This window comes from Corythoichthys intestinalis, chromosome 9 (genome assembly GCF_030265065.1).
Source record: "Corythoichthys intestinalis isolate RoL2023-P3 chromosome 9, ASM3026506v1, whole genome shotgun sequence".
Lineage (NCBI taxonomy): Eukaryota > Metazoa > Chordata > Actinopteri > Syngnathiformes > Syngnathidae > Corythoichthys > Corythoichthys intestinalis.
This window is the reverse complement of record NC_080403.1, coordinates 8,045,467-8,071,879: the sequence shown is the minus strand read 5'-3', so window position 1 is coordinate 8,071,879 and position 26,413 is coordinate 8,045,467. Positions and strand designations below refer to the sequence as shown.

Here is a 26,413-nt window from a genome sequence, read left to right as displayed (position 1 = left end):
TAATTTATGCTGTACAATATACATTATACATACAAAATATATGCATGCATGCCCAGAGTGGTCAATTTTTATGTAGCAAATCCTCCAAAATGTATATTATACAAAGTTATAATATACTATATGCATGGTATTGAGAAAGACCTTTTTTATGTAATGAACACTCAAACATGTGCTAGCTTAACCAACTGAAATTTAAATGACTTTATACCTTATGTTACTAACTACTCATCTTATATACATAGAAGCAAATAGGAAAAGTGAAATAATGACGGTCATGTAACAGTTATTATTCCCAAATCAGTGAAAACATTTTTTATTGACTTCGACAGCATTATTTTCAATGTAATCATGCAAAAAAATAACAAGTATGTTGCAAGTTATCTAATTCGTTTTATTTCGTATTTTAAACTAAGAAAATGTGAAATATCTGGTTTTTCAATTTTGTTTTGTTTTTAAATTTTAAACCATGTATGCAGTAAGACATACCTAATTGATCAATAATTAAAACATCTTGGCTTTTAATCATTTTTTCCCCTCTTAATTTACGTGGCCATTCAAAATAATGTGTATCATTTCACTGTTTGAGTGTCATGACATCCGCCTGTTTAGCAATTGATAAGCACATGACTTGGAACTGTTGATAAAATATAGACTCTCCATCAGATTTTTGGGAATTTTTAGAGTTCATGAAAAGATGTACACATTTGTCTCTGTTGTTATTTATGTTTTCTGTATTCCAATTTAACGAATTTTTCGGACTATAAGTCGCAGTTTTTTTTCATAGTTTGGCTGGGGGTGCGATTTATACTCTGGAGCGACTTCTGTGTGAAATTATGAACATATTATTAAATAATTTCACATGTTATTTTGGGGTTTTGGAGTGACATTGGTGGTTTAGTAAACTTGTTAGCATGTTCTTTATGCTATAGTTAACTGAATAACTCTTAATAGCTATGTTACGTTAACATACCGGCCACGTTCGCATTTCGTTGTTCATGCGTCATGTAACATTATCATACTGTACACTTATTCAGCATGTTGTTCTCCATTTTATTTTTATTTGAAATTGCCTTTCAAGATGACAGATCTATTCTATGTGTTGGATTTTATCAGGTGAATTTCCCCCAAAAATGCATCTTTTACTCTGGTGCGACTTATATATGTTTTTTTCCTCTTCGTTGGGCATTTTATGGCTGGTGCGACTTATACTCAGGTGCGACAGACATATAGTCCGAGAAATACGGTACATTGTTCTTTTTTTCTTTGCTAGTTCGATGAAACAGCTCCAAATCCTAATGCTTACTCAATGCAACTGTTCCGTGTGCATTTTCTTCATATGATGTTGCACTTCCATTTCTGTGTTGACTTCACATGTGCTTGACACCCTGTCAATGTCACGTTTGCTCTATGTCCTGCTACCTTACATGCGTTGGAAGTGAGAAAATCCTGTTTTTTGGAATTAATATCACAGTGCACGCACTTAGTTTATGATTTATTTTTTCAATCTAGTCGAAAAATTCACAGCATCCTCCCCTTTTGCCTTGTCCTGACACTAACCACTCTTCCCTCGCCCTCATTCTTTTGCCTCAGAGAATGTAGGCCGCTTAGTCACACCGGCCAAAAAACTGGAGGAAACCATTCGCCTGGCAGAATTAGTCATTGAGGTCCTTCAGCAGAACCAGGAGCATCACGCCGAGGTGGGTGATCAGCCGCTCCTTCTCCGAGTGCATGTGCACTCTATTCTTCCAACGCTTATCTTGCTGAGCAAGATTGTGGCAGAAGTCTTCTATAAATAAAACTGCTTGAATCTTTTTGTTGCTAAAATAGCATTCCCTGATACAAATTTAAGATGAGTAAGTGCAGACTTACCACAGCTGAAATTAAGCCAGTGGTGTCCAGAGTCCATCCCAAAGTGCATTAGAATGTATGATTGTATTATAACTTAACATATTTGAAAAAATGTACGTTTTAACGTGTCCAACAGTTTACAGGAAGACGTTCAAAGATAATTCACAATTTTCTTATGCCATGAAATATAAGTTAAGAGTTACAAGATTTCACAATTTTTTTTTTATATTTAAATTTGATTGTCGATACCTTTTCGTGTATATGACTACAGGTAGTCCCCAGGTTACGAACGAGTTCCGTTCCTTTGCTGGCGACATAACCCGAACTTCCGCATAAGTCGGAATGAACCCTTTAAGTACCCCTAAGAACCTCCCAAACCTCCAAATAACTATCCAAAAACATGTATAATACGTCATTGTACCATCCCCGCCAAGACGTTGGAGCTAAGCCCTAGCTAGACAGTGAGCTAAGCTCCGATGACAGACATCCGTGTGGTTTGCTGACTTTTTTAAGCTGCTGATGATATCAACACTTGCAGAATTAAACTAAAATAAAAATGCAATTAAATCCCTTTCATGTTCAATAACAGAAATTCATATTTGCGTTTATAACTAGCAGCTGATACAGCAACAACAATCCACACAAATGATTAGCATGTATCAGTCATAGACTTCATACTGTATTGACAGGACATGAGGCGCAGGGCCGCAGGGCCGATAAATAGGGGGCCTGCATTGTTGGCAAGGCCGTCAAAGCTGACTGAGTGGAATAACAGACAAAGAGCTATTTTCGTCGAAAATTCTTGTGAATAAATGCTTAAATCCCTGAATTTTTTTTTAGATATGCAAGTAAAACAGTCTCGATTCTTGGTGAAAAGCAAAAAAAAAAAAAAAAAAAAAAAACTGTGCAGTTAGTATTTATTTTACGTAAATATGTCGAAGTATAATGCTAGTCTGTTAGTGAATGTAGCTAGTGGCCGCCTTCTGTAAACAGAGCTTTTCTGCTGACAATTTTTGTGAATAAATGCTCAAATCCCCGAATTCCTTCTAGATATGGATGTAAAACAGTCCCGATTCTTGGTTAAAGCAAAAAAAATGTGCAGTTAGCATTTATTTTATGTAAATATGTCGAAGTACAATGCTAGTCGTTTAGTGAATGTAGCTAGCGGCTGTCTTATGTAAACAGAGATTTTTTGGGTGAAAATTATTTTGAATAAATGCTTAAATCCCCGAAATCTTTATAGATATGGACGTAAAACAGTCTCAATTCTTGGTTAAAAGCAAAAAAAAAAATTTGTTAGCATTTATTTTATGTAAATATGTCGAAGTACAATGCTCGTCTGTTAGTGAATGAAGCTAGAGGCCGCCTTCTGTAAACAGAACTTTTCCGGTGAAAGTTATTGTGAGTAAATGCTCCAATCCCGAATTCCTTCTAGATATGCACGTAAAACAGTCTCGATTCTTGGTTAAAAGCAAAAAAGAAAAAAATGTGCAGTTAGCATTTATTTTACGTAAATATTGCAAACTATGATGCCAATGCAGTAGCGACTAATTTCTCCCATTGATTTTTTTCAAAACGTTTCAAAATGCATGCATGGTAGAAAAATATAATAATTACCTTGAATCCTCGAGCAAATTACTCCTGAGATAATCCTTTCTGTTTGTATGCGGTACAGCTTTCATACTTTTTCAACACAAATTCGGCGTTAAATCGCTGCGTGCGTGTGCTTGTGAATAGCTCCTCTTGATGTGGCGGCCCCCTACTTGAAGGCGAGGCACAGTGCATGATCGATCTGACCCGTCAATACCATTATGAAGTCTATACATCAGTTAGAGTCCGCACATAATCAAAAACAATAATATAAACTCGCCCAAGTACTTGACCACAATTGAAAATGCACAATAAACAGTATAAAAGGTTTTATATGCAGGTGTTGCCTCTGTGGATGCTTCACAAGCAACAAATGTGCGCGCAGAGCCCCCCCCCGTGCTCTTCCCCGTGTGTAAGCGTGTCCGTGCGCTCTTCTATGTGTGCGCAGATACATTCTTCTTCGCGCTCTTACTTGCATTTGGAAGTACTACCTGCTCTACGCTTCCTGTGCCATGATAAAAGCATGCATCACAAAACAAAAGTCAACATTATTAAAAAAAAAAATAATAATAATAATAATAAATAAAATTAAATAAAATAAACGAGACTTCAGCGTCATAAAGTGGACTTCACATAAGTTGGGTACGTCGTATCCCAGGGACTACCTGCATTTGATTTTTTTTTTTTTTTTTTTTAAGTGAATCTTAAAAGATGTTTTGGATTTTTTAAATTAGAAATATTACTATTGCATTAATTGTAGTTGCTTATATCGATATACGCCAAGGGATTTTTTTGTTTTGTTTAAATGTGTTCAGAGGATTAGATTGTCTATTTATTTAAGGAAAATCCATTAATTTACGATTCAAGATTTAAAAAAACAAAACAAAATGCTATTTTACAGTAGAGTTTGCGACCTCTTTCTATTTTTGGAAAATTGGTTGTTTGTGATGTAAACTCAAGAATGGCAATGGAATGTTGTGTGCATTTTTCTATATTTGTTTGACATAGGTCGATTTGGTGTCATTCATATTTATTCACTTTTGTGACTTTTGTGAGCGCTTGATATTTACAATTTACAACAAGAAGGTCACTTCACTACCAACAGCTTGAGCAGATAAAAAGCTTGATGATCCAGTGTGATCCTATCGCAACATGTAGATCTTGCAGATTTATTGTATCTCTTTGAATATGCTTGACAGGCGGCAGTCACAAGTTCTGCAGATCAATCGGTACAGTATTTTGATTTTTTCCCTCCTTCCCTCTTCAGTCCCCGTCACGCACAAACCCAACCCACCAACCCTTCCCCACCGCCCCTTTTGTATGGCATGCGTGCCACTATGGCAAGAAGCTGTAGCTGAAGCTGTATCGACGGGTGGGCTCGGTAACCTAGGCGAATAAGAGGAGCTTGCACAACATGACTGTGATCATATCGCATGTTCATCGGGCCATAAAGAGGTTTCCTTGCTCTCCCAACAGCATGCTGAACCAGTATGAACGAGTATGCTCCATGTGAACCTCAGACTTTGATCCACCATAATTGTGTTCCTGCTCCATCTGACAATTAATGTCCGCTCTTGTCCAAACATTATTCCGCACTAAGCTCCTTACTCCATCACTCCCTCTGCTGTCTAAGTTCACCACACACACACAAAAGCACTTCAAAAGTGCAATCTTTATCATCTTAATGTCTTCTTACTGTGATTGATGCCTGTCCATGCAGGGAAAAGAGGTATGTAATTACACTGAATGAGTATGAGTCATGTGCATGTCCCCTCTGGACTGATTGCATTGACTAAGCACTGTACCGGCTGGTACGCACTCCTGAACGATAATAACCAAAGTTTGGGAGAGCCCCCACCCCCACCCCCCAATTTCTCCTCTAATTTGGTAAAGAGCTTTGTTTTGCTGCTTGTTTTTGCTGCTAGTGTTTGTTTTAGCTCACCGTGCTTGGTAAGTGGACAGGTAAGTAGGACTGCAAACTGCAGTGGGTGAGCAACATCAAGATGCGGCAAATCACTGCAGCATACTTCGGAAACACTGGGAGGCAAATGAGAAGTCTGAATGGAAGGTCCAACCTCGATAATCAGAGATGCTTTGCACTAAAGCAAAGGATCTGAAGAAGATGAAATGCATGTAATGAGAGACATTGACACTAAGTGGGCTTCGAGATTTTGTCTATGGCTGATGTGAATGGTGACCCAGATCCTCTCTTTGTAGCTTGGCAGCAAAGCATGCAGGGAAGTGGCACATAAGCATGAGAAAAACCTCCAAATCTGTAAGGGCGCTTTCACATTAGACCAAGAGGACCAGGTTCCGGTTAGAGAGCTACCACTCAACAACATTTCCAAATGACTTGTTGAAATGATTCAGCATTCCCACTGCACCAACTGAACTTTCTGAGCAGCATCACGTGGACGAAAGGCACACTCGTTGATTGATTGGACAAATAGAAGAGGAAATACACCACCACACTGTGACGCTGCACGCACGTAATGTAGCATAAATTACGTCGCCGCTCGACCAGTGGCTGGGTCGCTCCCTCCCGACTCTATGCCGAGTGAACTGGGGTATGTAAAAAATGTATAGGGGAAAATTAAACCACGAAAGGGAACCGCGTGGTACCCCAAGTCACACAGGCGTGCAATCGCTCTCACTTTGTAACTTTTCCACTGTCAAATTGTCACCAATTCCAGTAGCACAAAACTCACGAAACGGCCACCGCAGGAGGCTCCGCCATTCTCGGCCACTGTCACTCTCACACGGTCTTTACAGGAACAGCATGCAAAACACAGCCGCCAAATTAGAACCTGATTCTGTGTATCAAATGCAACTGCTTAGCACAGCACAACAAAATTTGGCCATGATTAATCATCTGCCATCTTATCATTGTTAATTTTGTATAGCGTGCACACTGTACCTCCGCTTCCAAGGATGCCTTGCGTGTAGCGTCAACAGCCTGGAGCAGGCTGTGACGCTACACATAAAATAGCAAAAGCGCACCCTGCTCCGGTTGCATTCACAAGCGAAGCAGGGTGCGCTTAATGTGGACTGAAACACACGATTTTTGAGTGGACCTGAGTTCGGATATAAAAGGACTCTGGCCCGTTTAAAACGGACCAAACAGTGCTAGTGTGAAAGCGCCCTAAGACACTGTCACCAGTAGAAGAAGGCGCCAACATGCTGCCCTTTATTATAAAAATCCAACACATACAGAGTTTAAGAGCATGTTGTTTCACTAGCATGGAGCATCTCCTGCACACTGTATTGTACTGCGAGGTGTTACAATTGTTGTCTCCCCCTCCACACACACACACACACACACACACAAAAAAAAACACCTCTCAGTATGACGCGGTGCGCTTCTATACCCGCTGCAAACTACAGCTTTCCCTGACATATTTACTGTACCTATTTACAGACTTTCACTGGGAGACTATCTTTGGTTATTGACTCAAAAACTTTGTGCTCAGGTCAATGTCGGTTGGATATGAAAGTATTGATTTGACTCCATCTTGGAATGTGATTTATGTAAAATCACTTCTCACGACAGTTTTAACATGTTTGGGGATACCGCAGTTCAAGTATTTATGAGAGACTCGATGCACAAGGCAATTCTGTGTTCGTAGGTGGCACGTTAACTTCTCAGCGACAACATTAAAAATGTTTAAAATCTAAAGCAAGTTCATGCTGAACACAGTTGTCACACTGCGGTTTTGACTGGAGAATCTATCTCCACATCTTTGAACAGGCATGAAAATCTCTCACTTTTCGGCTGCCGTTTTGAAGTCAAAAAGGGTGACCAACATGAATTGTGTAGATCCGACGAGGAGAATATTTGTAAAGGGGGGTGGGGGGTTGCAGGAGATTTTTTTTCATGTCGGACGCTTAGAATGGAAGCAGGGAAAGTGGCACAAAGCCAAACAAGCGCCCCAGAGTGGCCAAAACATTGACTCATTTCAACGAAACAAAGGAGAGTACACTGGTGTGTCCTGTCTCTTCAATGTCAAGTTGGCTGCACGTCGGCCGTGAATCAACACCTTACGTGCCGTCAACCAGTTGTAATTTTGGAAGACGACAGGAGACAATTTCAAGCTGGCAGATTGTAAGTTCATCTAACTAACTAACAACATGCTTTATCGAAGTTGCTAAGCCTGTCGCGATATGCAATGAGTCGATTTATCGGACGGTAAATAAAAATGAGAGCGGCAATTTTCACGGCTGCGTTTTATCGTCGAGTGCGTGCATACATTTGTGCGTGCGTGCACACATGCATGTTGATGGCGTACAAGACTCCAGTTCTTTTCACAGATGTTTATTTGTCATCAACATGCCGTAGAATTAAAGTTCAGACATACAAAATAAGGAAACACATCTATATCAAACACTGTAAACGTTATCATTTCTACATTGAGGCTAATGGGGAAAAAAGACAACCTACTTTAGCCTGCTACAAAACATTGGCAGTCTTCTCCAAAACGCAAACTTGCGGTTAAAAGGTGACACTTCAAACATGAAAAATCACTGGTTAACAGCATTTGCAGACCAAAAAAATGGAAAAAAAAAAAAAAAAAAAAGATTACTGACACCACATGCAATGACAAAAAGATTGCGGAGTGTAAAGCTTCCTGTTAGCGGTATAGTGAATGTACTTCCGGTGAACATTTCAAAATAAAAGAACGTCATTTTTATCATATAAATAACAATTTCTGGAGTTAATCCCACATACTTCAGAATTCAGATTCTAGACTAAGAATAGCTTTAAAATGACACCCTTTATGAAAAATCTGATTGGCAGTGATCATGATGCTATTATTATATAGTAGTATACTATAATATTAATGCTAGATATATTTTTTTAAGAATTGTTTTGAATCATGTTGGAAAGGCGAAGTCAGTGTTCTGAATCTGTTTACATTCCATGCTTTTGCACTACTTAAAGCTATCAGCATTTGACCTCATTGCTTATTTGTGATTTAATAAAGAACTTAAGTGTTCCAAAATGTTTTTGTGAATTAATAAGCGTCATCAAAAATGTCATTGCTAAATTAGTTAAAAAAAAAAAAAAAAACATATATATATATATATATATATATATATATATATATATATATATATACCCTACCCACCGACGTCACAAAACCACGTGCTCGCTATGAGGTTCCGCCCACTTGTCCGTCATTTTGTCTCTGTATTAGCATTGTTTTCAATTGATCGAGGAATTTAAAATGCATTTCATGGAAGACCCGGTGCTTTCTGAGGCCGTAAACTCACTGGATGTGTTGCATAAAAAGCGTTATGTGGAAAAGCTTCGTTCTATACAGTCGCCAGATCCATATTTGATGCCCAAATCGATGTTTTTCGACCCGCTGTCTCAGCCGTATTTGCCTGACATCTGCTAGCTACCCTGAACTGTACAATTATCTTGTCCACACAAAATCAGCCTATTCTCACGAAAGTTTGAAAAACTTTAAGAGCTTGGATGCTTATAAATACTTCGTTGCTGGTTGGGTGAAACAGGTCCTCGTCCACGAAAATTCGGCAGGAATCTATCTTTTTCTTGGAAAGGTGAGTTACGAAATTTTCAATTCAAAATCTTTTGTTATTGCTAACATCCACTGTCAAGTCTAATGTATTTCATGTCGTTTGTCAATGGAGTTAAGGCTTTTAATGTTTATATGGTTTAGCGATAGCACTCTCACTACATACATACGTGTATGTTGTCGGCGATTAGCCTAGCAATGATCTTAATTGTGGTTATTTGTCAGCCCCGTAGACGAGGCCAGTTTCTTTCACTTGGTACCAGCTAAATATTATTAAAAAAATAACGATGGTGGAAGAAAGGGAAGTCACAAACATCTTGAATTTGAAACTATGTCGTACTACGTCGTATGTTGTCGGCGATTAGCCTCGCAATGATCTTAATTGTGGTTATTTGTCAGCCCCGTAGACGAGGCCAGTTTCTTTCACTTGGTACCAGCTAAATATTATTCAAAAAATAACGATGGTGGAAGAAAGGGAAGTCACAAACATCTTGAATTTGAAACTATGTCGTACTACGTCGTATGTTGTCGGCGATTAGCCTCGCAATGATCTTAATTGTGGTTATTTGTCAGCCCAAAACCCTCTAAGTATATCTTAAATGCATCTTACCGGATATAAAATGACTACTACATAGTCTGTGGTGATTTTTTGGTGCCCAGTTTTCACGTCGAATTGCAGCCGTCCATTTTGCTCTCTTCTTTGGATCCCTCGGAATACGGTAAAACTTCAAGTCTCTCCTTCCATCTTCTCTGTTAGTGCAACCAACAGCCACACACGCCTTCACCATTTTGATTAATAATGTTAAGGAGCAGAAAAACACGCCGTAAATAGGAGAAATGTACGTAGCCGTAACAGGTTAACACTATGTTTTGACGGACAAGTGGGCGGTACCATTCAGGAGAGCGGAGTTGTGACGTCACGTGGGTAGGGTCTATATATATATATATATATATATATATATATATATATATATATATATATATATATATATATATGTGTATATATATATATGTATATATATATGTATATATATATTAGATTAGTCGACTAATCGTAAAAATAGTCGTCTGACTAATCGGGATAAAATTAGTCGTTTGGGACAGCTCCTAGTTGTACAGTGTACCGGAACATATTTCCTCCACACCCTTTTCACCTTTTTAACCCCTGACCCATTTTCATGCCTGTTTGAAAAGTATGACGTTTTAATGTCATTCTCCACTTGAATAATTTGCACCCAAGTATTGAATATACTGTTAGTATTTAACCAACTCCAGATTAGCAGACATTTAACAACAGTTTGGTTTTCAGTCGGATGGTGTCCTGTTAGCCCGCAGCATATTTACAGTAGAAACTGTTATGCCCTCTGACTTTTCTACCGGAAATGCACTATGTATTGCCATGCATGATGTCCATATACGTATGTACAGAAAATGTACAACACACTATGGCCACAAGACACTTAAACATTCCTTTAAAGTTACCTAGAGATTGACGACATTTCAGTTTGCTTGTTTACAGGTGATTCAAACAAATAGCACCGTGAACTTGCTTCCACAAACAACCCCAACTAAATTTAACCCCTGCAAGATTTGTCTTGATCTTTCAGTTGGGATGTATTCAAATATATGATGTCTTGTAGCATCTTTCACAGTTAAAAAATGACAAATATGAGACACAGTGAGTTTTTCAGATAACACCATAGAATCAATTTCACAAGAAAAAAATGAAATGCAAATTTGTAGAAAGCAAATGGCAGTAAAGGTGGGGTTCACTAGCCTGGCAAGCCAGCCTGACTTTTGCCATGTATAAGGTACATGCTAAGTCAGTCTCGAATTCTGTGGTTTCAATTGGATTTCCATTCCGGTCCAATATCAACTCATGAATCATAGCACGCGAGGCGGGACATTTTTACACTCCTGGGAGTTTTGGAAGGGGTTGTGCATTTTTTTTTCTCCGATACCTGATTCTGCTGCTGTCGGGGACTAGATGGGACTTTTTTCAGTGTCCTGCTATTGCTTGTACATCGTAAAGTGTCGTTCCAAGCACGAGAGAACGCCAAACTTTGCACAACTTTGCACACAGAGTCAAAGGCAGAATCAACTCCGCAAATCTTTCAAACGGTTTTAGCTTTTGTTCTCTGTACAAGACAATACAACAAGGACTCTTAGATTTTTAACACAAAAACTGCAGTTGTTGTGGCTGCATGGCATGATAGTTTGAGAACTACAAATTGACTACAACCAACAGTGTGATTCAGATTCAGTCAGTGCTTGTTAGCCCCACTTCTAGCATCAAGTTTGAAATCCAGCCCAAACCACAGAATATCAGACTGACTTGCCATGTATGTATCTTACACATGGAAGAAATCCGTCTGACTTGCCATTCTTGGTGTTCACTTTAAACCTAATGCAAATTAAATGTGTCAATATCAGGGGCATAAACGTGCATCCTATATGTGTACAGTGGACTTTATGAAATAAAAAGTCTATGTATTAATGTGTTGAATAGGATCCAGGAGGTTTCCTTTTTGACAAGCAGCCCGGCTGTGTTCTCCGTCCTCGTGGCGCGTTTCACCTGCTTCTTGTTTCCTTTGGCTCTCTTTTCAGGCGTTTGCATGGTGGACTGACCTCATGGTGGAGCACGCTGAAAATTTCCTGGCCCTCTATGCCATTGACATGGATGCCGCTCTGGAGATCCAGTCGCCCGAGAGCTGGGACAGTTTCCCGCTCTTCCAGCTTCTGAACGATTTCCTTCGAACAGACTGTAAGACTTTTAAATGGTATTATTTACATTTACATCTAGATTCTAAACATGATTTTTCAAGGAAAGTTGCTATTCACCAACTTCTTATCAGCCAGTATCATTGTAAATCTTTATATCTTAATTTGCTGCTAATAAAACACTTTTTTAAAAATATATTACATATAATTAAAGGCATTTCTAAAATGTTTCACAATGAAACATCTTTCAATTTTAAAGTTTTTAATACAATTGTAAAATGTAAAAAAACTAGGAACAACATTTCCAAGTGATTGAGAATCAGCTGTAAATTAACACATGTTGCAAGTCAGTCTATAACCACAAGAAAAACAACTTTAACGTGGTTGATTTTCTCCCCGTGTAATCATGTTCAAAAAGTGATGATTTCATCACTCCCGGAATGAAAAACATTCATCATTTGTTTTATATGACATCTAAAAATAGATCATTATTGCTAGCTATTTAGCTAAGCTATAATGACATAATAGACTTACAAGCCTCAATTTCAAATAATTCATGGTAAATGTTGATGGCAATAATTTACAATTATTCATTAATTATTCATAAGTTATTATTATTATATTAACGTGTTACATGTACTCCGTTACATTTATTTGAGTAACTTTTTTAGAAAAATGTACTTCTAAGAGTAGTTTTACTAAGCTATACTTTTTAGTTTGACTTGAGTAGATTTATGAAGAAAAAAAAGATACTCTTACTCCGCTACACAAGAGTCGTTACATTTTTCCTCTTTATTCTTATATTAGATTTATTGTATTTTTTTTGCCAGCGATGCCAAGTAGCTGTAGCAGCTGTTGTAGTAGCAAGGAGTTTTAACAATTTCACCAATGAAACGTCGCAAAAATAATCACATGACTCCATTATACCAATCAGACCCAAGCTTTCTGTTCCATCTTCACGCCAGCCTGTTCAATCATGTGGTGTCTTTAAAGCACCGTAAAAATTGAAGTATTTAACATAAAGCGCTGCCCTCAACATGACTCTAAATCGCGGATTTTAACCTCTCTCCCAGTTTTTATTTGGCACCGATTGACCATGTAAAACCGAGATATGATCCTTTTAATTTCAAAATAGTAATTATGAAGGAACTCTCCAATATTCAAACTAGGAACTATTTTGTCCACCAGAGGGCAGTTATGCGCTTTGGACAAATGATGCTTCATTTATGTAAATTTTTTTCTCTCGTCGGAATTCAAATTTTTTTTTTTTTTTTTTTTTTTTTTTTTTTTTATGTACTTTGTTTGGCTTAATGTGGTTATGTAATGGGTTATTGTACAGTATCATTATAACAACCTTGTGATAAGAAAAAAAATACCATTGTTTAAAAAAAAAAAAAATCCAACAAAAATATAAGCAGTTACTCACAATGTTACTCATTACTTGAGTATTCTTATCACCAAATACTTTTTTACTCGTACTTGACTACATTTCTTGGACGACTACTTTCACTTAAGTAATATTATTTTGAAGTAACGCTACTCTTACTTGGGTAAATTTTTTGCCTACTCTACCCACCTCTGATAGTGAGTGATACAACAAAATAAATCATGGCTTCCTGTGAGGGTACCCGCTTCGTCTTCAATAATACAAAACCAAAATTCACTCTATCAATATTTTATTATTTAAAAACATTCCTACCCAACTGTTTGATTATGTACCGTAGTCTCAACTTTTCTATTGAAAACATTGCTCCTTGTTCTTCTCTTTGTAGATCATCTTTGCAATGGAAAATTCCACAAGCACCTTCAGGATCTGTATGCTCCTCTAGTGGTTAGATATGTGGATCTGATGGAGTCATCCATCGCACAGTCAATTCACAAGGGCTTTGAGCGGGAGTCCTGGGAACCTGTAAAGTAAGGAGCCTCCGTCTTCGCATCTTTGTATCCTGTTAGTAGGATTTTTTTTTTTTTAATCGCGGACAGACGGTGATTTGGGAGAGCATCTGTAAAGTTCACCCTGGCTTCCGTCGAACTTCACAAACAAGCCATGCGTGGGCTGTATGAGTTTTTTTCTTTTTTTTTTTACCCCAACTCAAAGAGGAAAAAGTTATTCACTGTGAAAATAATTTCTCACCTCTGAGTAATGGATGTGTCTTTGCCATTTCTCTGCAAGCACATTGAAGGCAGGCTGATGCCTAATATTTCTTTTTTTCTTTTGTGTACACTAACCTTCATAATTTGTGCTTTTTGACATGTTGCCAGGAGCAAAAGGCCTGTAGTCCGTCTCTCTTGTTTATCATATTTTTGTGCCTTTCACTTCTGTGTTTTGATTACGTAAAATGTAAGAAGTATTAAAGTCTCGAAAAAAGTTTTTTGTTTTGTTTTGATAGATTGACATTTGCTTCTTTTTACATGTGAGTCCAGCTGTAGGTCTTTTCATACAGCGTGCATTTGCATTTTACATGTGTTCTTTTCAAATTTTTATGTTGAGTAATGAGTGTCACATGGCTTTCTGCTGCGCCCACACCACTGTTACGTTCTTTTTGTTCTTGTTGTTTCTTTTTGTCTGTCTCTTCTGCAGGAGTTTAACAAGTAATCTGCCCAATGTGAATCTACCAAATGTCAACCTCCAAATTCCCAAAGTACCAAATCTGCCAGGTCCAGTAGCGGGACTGTCAGTTAACCTTCCACAAATGCCTAGCTTTTCAACCCCATCGTGGATGGCTGCTATATATGACTCTGAGTGTGTATTCAACTAGTTCACTCTAGTTTTATAGAACAAAACAGAGATGGCCTTGGTATGAAGATGCCTGAATTCTGGTATATATTGGAACAATTGTGGTTTCCATTTAAAGCAGCAGTAAGGACCAATTGATATTCATTTTTTATACTCGGGAACTCATCCTTGTGGCAGAAAAGAATTGCACTTTGAATCTGTTGTTGATACTTCAAGACAACTGGATTTAATTAGCACAAATCTGTAATTATTTAGATGCTACAGAATACATATACTGTATTTATGCTTAAACACTAGCAAAACAGATGTACATGCCTGATAACTGCAGCTACAATGATTAATACAGTGGTATGAAACAGTATCTGAACCCTTTGTAATTTCTCACATTTCTGCATAAAATCACCATCAAATGTGATGTGATCGTTGTCAAAATCACACAGCTGAAAAAACAGTGTCTGCGTTAACTAAAACCACCCAAACATATATAATTTTTCATATTTTATTTTAATGAGGATAGCATACAAACAATGACAGAAGGAATAAGAAGTTAGGGAAACCTCTGCCTAAGAAGACCTAAAGAGCAATTGTGACCAATTTTTACCAAACAATTTAAGTCATGTGTGTGCCCAATCAATAATGAGTGGTTTAAAGCTGTCCTGCCCACTATATAACACACACCTGGTAAGAATTGTCTTGATGAGAAGCATTGTGTAATGTGTATCATGGCTCGGTCAGAAAAGCTGTCTGAAGACCTGCAATCAAGGATTGCTGATTTGTATAAAGCTGGGAAAGGATACAAAACCATCTCTAAAAGTCTGGATGCTCATCAGTCGACAGTCAGAAAAGTTGTCTACCAATGGAGAGAGTTTGGCACTGTTGTTTCTCTTCCAAGGAGTGGCCATCCACCAAAGATGACGCCAAGAGTTCAGCGCAGAATACTCAGAGAGGTAAAAAAGAACCATAGAGTGTAGAATTACATAAATAACTGGCACAGGACAATATCTATGTGCACACATGAACTATATGTAAAACTGTGGCCAAGAATGGTGTTCATGGGAGGACTCCACAAAGGAAGCCTCTGCTGTCTAAAAAAAACATTGTTGCTGTTCGCAAAAATGCACTTGGACACTCCACAGACATTTTGGGAAAATATTTTGTGGACTGATGAAACTAAAGTTGAATTGGATATCAGGATATTTTGCAGGAAAAACTGAGGTCGTCTGTCAGACAGTTTAAACTAAACAGAGGATGGATGCTGCAACAAGCCAATGATCCAAAACACAGAAGTATATGAACTTTAGAATGATTACAGAAGAACAAGATACATGTTCCAACATCAACACCTAATCCACACCGTGAATCATGGTGGAGGGAGCATCATGATTTGGAGCTGTTTTGCTGCCTCAGGGCCTGGATAAAATGCCTGTGCATGTCTGGAGTGGCCAAGTCAAAGTCCAGACTTGAACCCCATTGAGATGCTGTGGCATGACCAAAAACAGCGATTCATGCCAGACATCCCACAAATCTGACCGAACTACAGCGGTTTTGTAGAGAAGAATGGGCCAAGATTAGTCCTGATCGATGTGCCAGACAGATCTGCAGCTACAGGAAGCGTCTGGTTAAAGTTATTGCTACCAAAGGGGGGAGCAATAAAATATTAAATGTGATGGTTCACTTACTTATTTTTCCCAATTCTGCCATTGTTTGCCTACTGTCCTCAATAAAATATGAAAACCTATAAATGTTTGGGTGGTTTTAGTTAAAGCAGACAGTTTTTTTTTCATCTGTGCGATTTTGACAAAGAACAGATCGCATTTGATGGTGAGTTTATGCAGAAATGTAAGACATTTCAAAGGGTTCAGATATTTTTTATTCACTGTAGGACTACAAATCTGAGCTGTTTCCTGGAAAGTCCAATGTACACCATAGTAACTATGGTATGGATGCTATTCTCCAAATTTTAAAACTGTTGCTCTTAGGTCCATTTACTACACATTGCTGCTTTAAGCATGTCATATGATTAGAATATCTACTGTCTGACTCGTTTAAAAACATTTCATGTTCATGCCAAGGACTCTCTGAGAATAGACGAGGTCATTTGTCTCAACATGCATGCTGTTGAATTAGAGATGTGATGATGCAGTCCCCCAACCCCCAGAAAGAAGTAAATGTATATACTGTACATTTCTGCGTGCAGTATATACAGTTTGTGTGTTGTATTGAGGCTGTCTAATGATTTTTGAAGCAGAAAATATGAAAAAACTATTTGAACTCATCTGCAAAACCAGCGATCTCCACGTGGAGTTTAGACATTTGCTTTAGTGGTTTTACAACCTTGACCGCCTCGCCAGCGTTCTAATGAGATGACGGCCTGGATAGAGTGGGCCGGGTGGGGATTATGGTAAAGAGGGCAGTGGCTGGCTGTTTTATCACCATCCATCCTTGCCTGATAGACTCACCTCCCAAAAACGACAGCTGAGACCAGCATTGGTCGCTGCTGTTTTTTTTTGGCAAGTGACCACTAGGGCTGACTCAAAAAGGTCTGCATGGTGTGTCTGGTCGTTCTTCCGGGGGCCTCAGCAGCTTGGGGATATGAACGCTGAGAGAGGACGTGACTATTTGGGCGAATCGGACCACAAAATGCCATCTGAGATGTCCTCTCTCATGTCGCCATTCCCTTTGTGACTCAATGCTGTAGCTGCAGTAATCTGAACCCGCATGTGGCCACCTCACACCCCCAATCAATAATCATCCCAGAGGGCATGATTATTGATTGATTTGATACTGTGAAGTTTCCGCTCCTCCCCACCTGTGCACTGACTGTCAACATGTGCACCGATTTGAACAGATCAGTCAGTGTCCGTCCAAATAGTCAAAGGAGTTCTCGGGTGGCGAGGAGCAGCATCCCTCAGCACCTCCCTCCCTTTTACTGTGACCTTTCAACCCTTCCCCGCGCACACACACATACACACCTGGCATAAACCTTGAAATATGTGCGTTTGCTTCAATGGCAGCAATGGCTCCGGGACATCTGAAGACCTGTTCTGGAAGCTGGATGCCCTCCAAACCTTCATCCGGGACCTCCATTGGCCAGAGGAAGAGTTTGCCAAACATCTTGAGAGTCGCATCAAGCTCATGTCAAGCAACATGATCGAGAACTGCGTCAAGCGGTATGTTGAAAATTACCAAAGATAGATACAGTATGATATTATTGACAGTTGTATATATTGATACAGTGATTAAATACAGTGCTGGCCAAAAGTATTGGCACCCCTGCATGTCTGTCAGATAATGCTTAATTTCTCCCAGAAAATGATTGTAATTACAAATGCTTTGGGAGTAATATCTTTATTTTGATATCATTTATTTTGCTTGCAATGAAAAAAAAAAAAAAACACAAAAGACAAAGGGGAAAAAAATGAAATCATTATCATTTCACACAAAACTCCAAAAATGGGCTGGAAAAAAGTATTGGCACCCTTTGAACAATCATGTGATGCTTCTCTAATTTGTGTTATTGACAGCACCTGTTACTTCCGTGTGGCACATAACAGGAGGTGGCAATTGACAGGTGTTATCGACAGCAACTGTTACTTACCTGTGGCACATTACAGGTGGTGGCAATAACTAAATCACACTTACAGCCAGTTAAATTGGATTAAAGTTGACTCAACCTCTGTCCTGTGTCCTTGTGTGTACCACATTGAGCCCAGAGAAAAGAACAAAACCCAAAGAACTGTCTGAGGACTTGAGAAGCAAAATTGTAAGGGAACATGGGCAATCCCAAGGCTACAAGCCCATCTCCAAAGACCTGAATGTTCCTGTGTCTACCGTGCGCAGTGTCATCAATAAGTTTAAAGCCCATGGCACTGTGGCCAACCTCCCTAGATGTGGACAGAAAAGAGAAATTTACAAAAGATTTCAATGAAAGATTTTGCGGATGGTGGATAAAGAACTTAGACTAACATCGTACGAGGGTACAACAGTGTCAACCTGTACTATACGTCGGCGTCTGAATGAAAAGGGACTATATGGTTAGATACCCAGGAAGACCCCACTTCTGACCCAGAGACATAAAAAAGCCAGGCTCTAAGCAACCCCAAACTTTTGAACCGTAGTCTACCCGAGAAAGCCAAAAACGTTTTGGAAGACTGTTCTCTGGGCAGGTGAGACAAAAAATAGAGCTTTTGGGAAAAGGCATCGACATGGAATTTACAGGGGGGGGGGGGGGGGGGGGAAATGAGGCCTTTAATGAAAAGAACACAGTCCCCACAGTCAAACATTGCGGAGGTTTCCTGATGTTTTGGGTTTGCTTTGCTACCTCTGGCACTGGACTGCTTAACCATGTGCATGGCATTATGAAGTCTGAAGACTACCAACAAATTATGCAGCATAATATAGGACCTAGTGTGAAAGCTGGGTCTCCCTCAGAGGACATGGGTCTTCCAGCAGGACAGTGACGCAAAACACACTTCAACAGCACTAGAAAATTGTTTAAGAGAAAGCAGTGGAGACTTGTAAAGTGGCCAGCAATTAATCCAGACCTGAATCCAATAGAACAACTGTGGAGAGATCTGAAAATGGCAGTTTGGAGAAGGCACCCTTCAAATCTCAGAGACCTGGAGCAGTTGGCCAAAGAAAAATGGTCTAAAATTCCAGCAGCGCATTGTAAGAAACTCATCGATGGATACCGGAAGCAGTTGTTCGCAGTTATTTTGTCTGAAGGTTGTGCTACCAGGTATTAGGCTCAGGGTGCCAATGCTTTTCTTCTTCCCATTTTTGTAGTTTTGTTTAAAATGATAATGATTTAATTTTTTTTTCATTCACTTTTGTGTTTTTTTCATTGCAAGCAAAATAGATAAAGATATTACTACCAAAGCATTTGTAATTGCAATCATTTTCAGGGAGAAATTGAGCATTATCTGACAGAATTGCAGGGGTACCAATACTTTTGGCCAGCAGTGTATAGTGTACTGTATGAAAGTGTTGATATCACTGTTCTGCTTCCATTCTGAACAGCACCAGGATGGCCTTCGAGTCTAAACTGGCAAAGAGCAGCAAGTCAACAGATTTCCGTATTTCTCCAACATTATGCACCATGTTTAATGTGATGGTAGATGCAAAAGACCAGTCGGCCAAACTGTGCGCAATGGAGATGGGCCAGGAAGTCACCAAGGAAAAGAATAAAGTAAATTGACATTTTGTTATTCAGTGGGGTACACATACTAATTTCTAATATCACAACCAATCTTTAAAAATATGGGTAATCAGTCACCAAAGGGGAGGGTGAAAAAGCAACAATTCAAGCTGCTGTACACCACACGTACTGTACACCACATCACACACTCCCATCAACAATTGAGCATTGTCTCCCAAAGTACCGAGACTGACCTGTAAGAGGCAGCATAGTTCCACAGGGAATCTAGACGACACAATCCTAAAAAAATAAATAAAAGGAGGCTATTTTTTATTTTTTTATTTTATGACACTTTTGTGCCTCCATAATGTTGTTGCAAACTCTTTTTCTCTTTATTATTGCAGTGGATCACTTAATAGAAACCTTATACAAAGACTCAACTTCTCTGTGTCTGGCTCCCGTTTTTTTCATTGCTTATCACACTTTCATGTCACAATCCCTGAGTCTGTGCGTCAGCTGATTTTGACTTTGATCGCAAATGGGGATTTGAGATTGAACTAGTTCACCATATACAATTGTTGACCATCTACATTTTCCAAGGAGATGGCGCAGGAAACAACTCACTCACCCGAAATTACAGGATAACATCTTAGTTTAATCTTATACAGTATTCACGTTACCAGGGGCACAACTACACATTCATGTTAGGGTATGCGAAATAACCCCCCCCCCCCCCCCCCCCCAACACACACACACACACACACACACACGTCCCAACCGGCCCTTACCCAGCAGACACACACACATACACTTTTCTAAGATGCTTTTATAGTATGTTAGTGATAGGACTGCAACTAACGATTGTTTTTATAGTCGATTAATCAGACGATTAATGAAACGATTAATCAGATTCATGTCCTTATTTTCAGTTACCTTCACAAATTCACTTGAAGTTGTTTTAGGCATGTTGTAAGTAACAATGAAGACAAAATAGATGACAATTTCCTTCAAAAATAAGATTTTATTTCAGCTCCCTGACTTAACTGTAGTCTACAATTTTACTCAAATAGTAAATAGTACATAAAACAAATTCTTAATATAGGTTCTGAGTATAATACATAAAAAATATTTCTTAATCAGACAAAAGTCCTGCTCATTCAAATAAAAAAAAAAAGTCCTGCTGATTGACTTTTTTTTTTTCTTGTGGGCAAAGCGCTTATATGATCAATGACTCATTTTTTTTCTTTAAGCAAACTAAACAAAAAATCGAATAAGGAGGAGGTAGACTGTAAGGAATCAGTTTTCTTTATCAAACAGTTCTTCATAAATATAATCCAAATCCAATTTCAAAGCAAATTATTGTATGACAATTTACAGTTTGAATCGAAGTCCGTGTTGAAAGGGGACTTTAAGCTGTAAGCTGTTATATGAATGGGTTTATGTTAGTGGTTGAGAGAGAATGAGACAAATATACTATTTAACAATAACTCAAGTGCTAATATGCTACTCCAAAACACAATACAAACGAACACTTGAGACACTGATAAGCATAATCGCTAACTAGCTTAGTGCTCCGTGCCAAGTAATAACGTCTCATGAACAAAGAATACAAACAATACAATTGGCTTCATTAACTCACCTCTGACAGAGGCACACTGGATCGCACAACACAAAAGACAATCAAACTCAGGATACTTTGTAATACTATGGATTCAGCACCCCAACCTGAGAGTGGCAGTGAACTCTCTCTCTCTCTCTCTCTCGAGCTAATCACTGGCATGCGTGCAGCCTCACATTACACACAAACAAGGACCCAAACTGGACACCTCATAGCTGCAGGCAAAAATCGATAATCACATTTGTTGGCAACAATCCATTGACTTTCATCGTGAACGATTTAAAGGTGTAAGTATAAAAAATAAAAAATAAATAAAAAATGGTGTGATTCCTCGTGACAACGACCCCGTCAGCTCACGCCTATATGCGGCACATTAGTTGCTCAATGTGTAGTTTACGCCACTGCATATGACGATCTAGCATTGCTTACTTTAAGCATTGTAAACTCATCAACAATTAGTATGTTTTAACTACAATATTCTAAAATACAGAAACTTTGATGTCTTAATTGCCAAATTCTCACTTTGCAGAAACAGTTCCACTCGCAAATAGATGAACTCATTGAGGAAAGTGTGCGAGATATGATTCAGCTCCTGGTTGCAAAGGTATAAGGACACATGTTACATTGATTGTATGTATGCAAACTAGGTATTTAAGCTTTCGGGTTTTTTTTGTCTTTTGTTAAGTTTGTTGCCATTCTTGAAGGAGTGTTGGCAAAGATATCCAGATATGACGAAGGCACACTGTTCTCCTCTTTTCTCTCATTCACGGTAAGACAAGGTTTCCCTTTCACCCAAAATATTCATAAGGACCTTTCAGCAGCGTTGTGCAAACTATTCCAAAATGGGCCACAGTGGGTGCGAGTTTTTGTTCCAAACAAACAGGAGGACACCTCTTCACCAATCAGGTGTCTTACAAGTGCAATCAGCTGATTGCAGACAGGTGATTCCTTTTCCCGCAGAAACCTCATTGGTTAAACTGTCTGAGCGGGATTGGTTGGAACAAAGACCAGGAACCACAGCAGCCCTTGAGGACCGGTTTGCCCACCCCTCACCTACAGTGTAACAACTACAGTAATTGTTCAATTTTGAAATTAGACTAATTATGATCACATAAAAAGTATTAAATGTAAAAGTCTACATACCAGTGCAAAAAAGAACAATTTAATTTATAAGATAGCGAAGTAAAAATTATGAAACACTTTAAAATGATTTACAGTGGTAAGTAAAGTGGTAAAACTATCAAAAGCGTTTGTAATTTCTAACATTTCTGCATGAAATAACCATCAAATGTGAGCCGATTTTTGTCAAAATCACACAGATGTAAAAACAGTGACTGCTTTAACTAAAAAAGATTTATGTTTTCACATTTTAATGAGGAGAGCATGCAAACAATCACAGAAGGGGGGAAAATAAGTAAGCGAACACTCTGCCTAAGGAGACTTGAAGAGCAATTGTAACCAATTTTTACCAAACAATTTAAGTTATGTGTGTGCCCAATCACTGATGAGTGGTTTAATGCTGCCCTGCCCACTGTAAAACACACACCTGGTAAGAATTGTTTTGATGAGTAGCATTGTCTGATGTGCATCATGGCTTGGTCAAAAGAGCTGCCTGAAGACCTGCGATCAAGGATTGTTGATTTGTATAAGGCTGGGAAAGGATACAAAACCATCTCTAAAAGTCTGGATGTTCATCAATCGACAGTCAGAGAAGTTGTCTACAAATGGAGAGAGTTTGGCACTGTTGCTTCTCTCCCAAGGATGGCCATCCACCGAAGATGATGCCAAGAATCCAGCGCAGAATATTCGGAGAGGTAAAAAAGAACCCTAGAGTGTCTGCTAAAGACTTACAGAAATCACTGGCACATTCCCATTTCTCTGTGCACACATCAACTATCTGTAAAACTATGGCCAAGAATGGTGTTCATGGGAGGACTCCACGGAGGAAGCCACTGCTGTCTAAAAAAACATTGTTGCTTGTTTAATGTTCGCAAAAAGGCATTTGGACACTCCACAGACGTTTTGGCAAGATATTTTGTGGACTGATGAAATCAAAGTTGAATTGTTTGGGAGTAACACAAGACATCATGTGTGGAAGAGAAATGGAACAGCTCACCAACATCAACACCTCATCCTCACCTTGAAGCATGGTGGAGGGAGCATCATGATTTGGAGCTGTTTTGCTTCCTCAGGGCCTGTACAACTTGCAGTCATTGCAATTCAGAAGAACAAAATGCATGTCTGGAGTGGCCAAGTCAAAATCCAGACTTGAACCCCATTGAGATGCTGTTGCATGACCTAAACACAGCGATTCATGCCAGACATCCCAGGAACCTGACTGAACTACTGCAGTTTTGTAGAGAAGAATGGGCCAAGATTAGTCCTGATTGATGTGCCAGACTGATCTGCAGGAACAGGAATGGTGTGGTTGAAGTTATTGCTGCCAAGGGGGGCGGGGCACAAAATATTAAATGTGATGGTTCTCTTACTTATTTTCCCCCCTTCTGTCATTGTTTGCATACTATTCTCATTAAAATATAAAAACCTATAAATATTTGGGTGGTTTTAGTTAAAGCAGACACTGTTTTTTCCTCTGTGTGATTTCGACAAAGATCAGATCACATTTAATGGTGATTTCATGCATAAATGTGAGAAATTCCAAGAGGTTCAGATAGTTTTTCATACCACTGTACGTGAAGTGCATAGCAGCTAAATTAGCTGCACTGCATCCACACATAAAACGTTAATCTCATAATGTTACGACTTTAAACTTGTAATATTGCACATCTGTACTTGTGATATTTTTGACACATACCATATTTTTCTATCCATAAGTCACAGTTTTTTTTCATAGTTTGGCTGAGGGTGCAACTTATACTCTGGAGTGACATATGTGTGAAATTATTAACACATTATATCATTTCGCATGTTATTTTGGTGTTTTGGAGTGACATTGATGGTTTGGTAAACTGTTAGCATGTTCTTTATGCTATAGTTATCTGAATAACACTTAATAGCTATGTTATGTTAACATACCGGCCACGTTCGCATTTCTTGTTCATGCATCATGTAACATTATCATACTGTACACTTATTAAGCATTTTGTTCTCTTTTGTATTTTTATTTTAATTTGCCTTTCAAGATGACATATCTGTTCTATATGTCGGATTGTATCAAGTAAATTTCCCCCCAAATTTTCGACTTATACTCCGGTGCGACTTACATGTTTTTTTTTTTGCTGTTTATTGCACATTTTTGGGCTGGTGCGACTTATACTCGGGTGCTACTTATAGTCCGAAAAATACGGTACACAATTCTGTAAAATGCATCTGCTACTAAATGTGTATACTGTATAATCTTTTTGAGTATGCAATGCACCAACCTCTTTTTTTTCTGACTTCCTAACGGTCAGGATGGTCCGAGAATGAAAAATGGTCGTCTGTTGTACTCTGACGGTGGTTACAGATCATTCAAGTTGTCTAAAAGCTTACGGTTCACAATACGGCTGTGCCAAATGTAACTAATGTAGAAATGCATGACAAATAATGGAATTTGGATTCCAGTAGACCTATACGGTAAATTCATTTTATGACACTGAGTGAGTTAAAATACAAAATAAACGTAATAAAAATGGCATTTTTTTATTTCTTTGGTTGTGTTTAGGTGAAAGCTGCCTCCAAGTATGTAGACGTACCTGTAAGTGATAACTCCACTGCACACACTCAGTGACTTTTCAGTGGACAGGCTTCGACGGTCTATGACAGTGAGTCATCCTGTCGTGTGTTTGTTTTGCAGAAACCCGGCATGGACGTGGCCGACGGCTACGTGACCTTTGTCCGCCACTCTCAGGACATGCTGCGTGATAAGGTCAATGAGGAGGTGTATATAGAAAGGTTATTTGATGTAAGTAAGATGCCATCTCCTCCACTCAAGTAGGGAGGGGGCCTTACAGAATGTGGCAAAACAACAGGGCAGAGGAGGATAAGTCCCATTTGTTTTCTTTGAGAGCAGGAAAAGTGTTTCTTCCTGTCCTTTCTGTCCTCTTCTCTCTTTGTCTGTCAAGCTCAGCCGCTGCCCTCTGCATTCCGGTCTGCATTGCCACAGTGCTTTTGGGCCTTTGTCTATTAAAAACAGCAACAAACTTTTATTAACAAAGAGTCCATAAAAGCATCCTCCAAAAAATAATGAATAAATTAAAATAAAAGGATTATACAAAAGCAGTGCTCTCTGGATAGAACATAGTGATCACGTGCATGCTTAGTGAACAACACTTACTGCACTCCTCAGTAAGACACATGAGGAGCCTCGAGTGGAAATGCAAAATTGCAAATGCGGTGGGCTCACAGGCAGGTTTTCATGTGTTGGAGGGTGAAGAGAGCACTGTCTTACCCAAACATAATCCTGACGGGATACATTGACAGCAATGTGTCCTTCATGTGTGGTTTCAACGAAACATAATGCCGTGTTGTGTGTGCTTTCACGTCATTCCGAACCTTTCTGTGGAGACACGCGTCTCCGCCGCATCGTGGCGGCTTTGTGAGGAAGTGAGTTGGGTTGACACGCAGAAGTTTTGTGCAGGAGCCGCGTGATAGATGGATCTATTTTTGTTTCTTTGATTTCTGTATGTTTGTTTTTCCTTTGTTAGAGTGGCTCTGCTTTTGTGTGCGAGGAGGCCCGCGCCGGGCTCCTATCGTGTCTGTGCCTTACTTCCTCCCGGTGTCCTCTGTGTAGCCCCCAAAAGAGTCACGTTCAACTTTTTCTGGTGGCTTATTCACAAGTCAAAGCCGCGTTTCTAAAGTGACTTTAGGATGTCGGTTTTTGTCTTTTTTTTTTTTTTTCCTTTTTGCTTCTCATCTGAATGCATTTTCATCCATCATCTTTTGCATGCGTATCACACCATCCATGGATGTTGCGCTAGCTCTACTTGAACTCTCTTATTTCAACCCTTTTGGTCTCTTCTTATTAACACCATTCCTGCTGCCTCCTCTACTGGGGAAAAAAAACCTTGCATTGGCTTTATTTACGGGATTTAAAACTTTTTTTTCACACTAGTTTTACAGCAGTTCCAACTCCAACTGTGCAACAGTTTTGTATTGCTACTTCACGAGAGCGCTTTACGTCCACACGTATGCAAACTATTTAAATCCATGACAGTGTCATTATGACAATCAGCCACATCAATGACATGAAAAATGGAAAATAACTAATCCCCAGTTTCCTC

General features: G+C 39.0%; 1 protein-coding gene across 8 annotated transcripts in view; it reads left to right on the top strand.

Annotated features, from left to right (window-relative positions):
* The window catches only part of cadpsb (Ca2+-dependent activator protein for secretion b), a 195,616-nt gene that overhangs the window by 144,302 nt on the left and 24,901 nt on the right, over window positions 1–26,413 (top strand). For 3 of the 8 annotated variants that reach the window (XM_057846579.1, XM_057846573.1, XM_057846571.1), the window contains 11 exons: window positions 1,591–1,697; window positions 4,638–4,667; window positions 11,586–11,742; window positions 13,472–13,613; window positions 14,281–14,442; window positions 17,451–17,606; window positions 19,456–19,624; window positions 21,721–21,795; window positions 21,877–21,960; window positions 24,856–24,888; window positions 24,988–25,095. In XM_057846579.1, coding sequence (XP_057702562.1) covers window positions 1,591–1,697; window positions 4,638–4,667; window positions 11,586–11,742; window positions 13,472–13,613; window positions 14,281–14,442; window positions 17,451–17,606; window positions 19,456–19,624; window positions 21,721–21,795; window positions 21,877–21,960; window positions 24,856–24,888; window positions 24,988–25,095 — 1,223 coding nt within the window. The remainder of the gene's footprint in view (window positions 1–1,590; window positions 1,698–4,637; window positions 4,668–11,585; window positions 11,743–13,471; window positions 13,614–14,280; window positions 14,443–17,450; window positions 17,607–19,455; window positions 19,625–21,720; window positions 21,796–21,876; window positions 21,961–24,855; window positions 24,889–24,987; window positions 25,096–26,413) is intronic. The other 5 variants (XM_057846574.1, XM_057846572.1, XM_057846578.1 and 2 more) reach the window with 3 other exon arrangements.